We start from the raw sequence: 1,621 nt of genomic DNA, 5'->3' as shown, positions 1-1,621 counted from the left end.
TTTTTAATGAGTAAAAACAAATCAAAAGACGCAGCCATTTTTGCATTAAAAAGGAAAATTGTACGCTTCTGCTGATTTTAAACATTTCGTATTCGTTCCAACAATGAACCGAAATTTTCAGGCATTTTGTATAGAAATGATTTCTTAAATTATGCATTATTTCAACATACACATGTGTTTAAATTATTTTAACTGTAATTTATATTTTCTTTTATTACACTAATAAATTTTCCTACATTAATTGCTCTATCTAAATGTCAGTAGATTAATCTTAAAAGTAGTCACTACCGTATAAGGAATTATTGAGTTTACAAAATGAAACGGACACTGAACTGAAAACCAACTACCAAATCAAAAATAAACTTTAAAAAATACAAGTAAAGATTCACTGCGCATTAGTGCAAAGCATCTTCATATTGATTGTTACAGTTTTATTTTAGCAAAAGTTTGCCCCTTTTGCTTTACAAATTCATGGATTATTTGAAAGACAGTTATAGCACCTTGTCATTATGACACGAATTTTTACAATCATATTTTAAGCAAGAGGTGCAGCGCTGTATTGGTATAAAAATTATTGATAAATGATAAAGAAAGAATGCAAATGTAAAAAAATTTTTCATACTTTGAATAATATGACAACATTTCTAATAGAAATAAACGAAAAAAGAAATTTTCATACTTTTATGCTATGTGAAAATTCATTGGTTATTGCAACAAAATGAACGCATGTATGCGTATGAACACGATCGTATGCAGCATTCTTCAACAATTCCTCTTCTAGCTCTCTTCAATCTGTGCGCTCCTCTATGACCGAAATCCGTCTCTTCCAGTGACGTCAAACAATCGTCTGCAACCGCATTTCCATAAATGGCATCATCGAAATTCTCTGATTCTGAAATATAAATTAATTTACTTTATCAGCAATTAAAAATTTGCATCCATCATTAAATTTTCTGCCTTAATGAGGTAGGCATTCAATTCTTCCATAAAATTAAATTGTTTTCATACATCGGATGTGATCAAATTCGACTTAATTCTATTTTTCACTTGAATGTGTATATAATAAAGTATTGAATAAAAAAACAAACAAATCCTCTCTCTCTCTCAGTAGCATATTTTGAAATCAACATTGCAGTGCTTCATAAGTGCACATAAGCATTGTCGCATTTGAGCAATTCTTATCTTATCTTGTTTTCACCACCACTTCAATAATACTCCATGCGCTACAGATAATTGTAAGCTCAATGCAAATTTTCATTATTCACGTTTTGAAGAAAATTTTTATTAAATAACTGCAAAAGAATTTTTTTAATGTCTATTCTATTTCCATTATTTGCTAAAGAGTGAAAATTAAATCATTACCATTATCCCCGCCCCCCCCCCCCCCGAACATATATTGTAAATATTAGCAAGCAGATTTGCGCGGTTACAACAACATAAAGCACAATTTGTGCAAGGAAAGTCACGATGAAAGAAAAGATATTAATGTAGCACTGCATTGGCCAGGCCAAGGAAGAGGTAAGGGGTCCATAAACATAACTTTGCATAACCTGGAAACACTTCTCAATTTTAAATGCGCCGATTTACCTTTATCCCAAATAAAGGTTTGCAATTTTATTTT

At 30.7% G+C, this 1,621-nt stretch overlaps 1 protein-coding gene across 1 annotated transcript; it reads right to left on the bottom strand.

The window, feature by feature from the left end:
• Positions 1-698: 698 nt before the first annotated feature.
• On the bottom strand, positions 699-892 carry Tsp_13499 (bombyxin A-7; the record flags this gene model as incomplete). The annotated part of the gene is made up of 1 exon (XM_003368451.1): positions 699-892. A coding segment is annotated over one exon (194 nt), but the record flags the coding sequence as incomplete, so codon positions are not given.
• Between the last annotated feature and the right edge of the window lie 729 nt (positions 893-1,621).

Source organism: Trichinella spiralis (assembly GCF_000181795.1).
Source record: "Trichinella spiralis strain ISS 195 chromosome Unknown Scfld2448, whole genome shotgun sequence".
NCBI lineage: Eukaryota > Metazoa > Nematoda > Enoplea > Trichinellida > Trichinellidae > Trichinella > Trichinella spiralis.
Note: the sequence above shows the minus strand (reverse complement) of the source record. Positions and strands in the feature narration are given on the sequence as shown.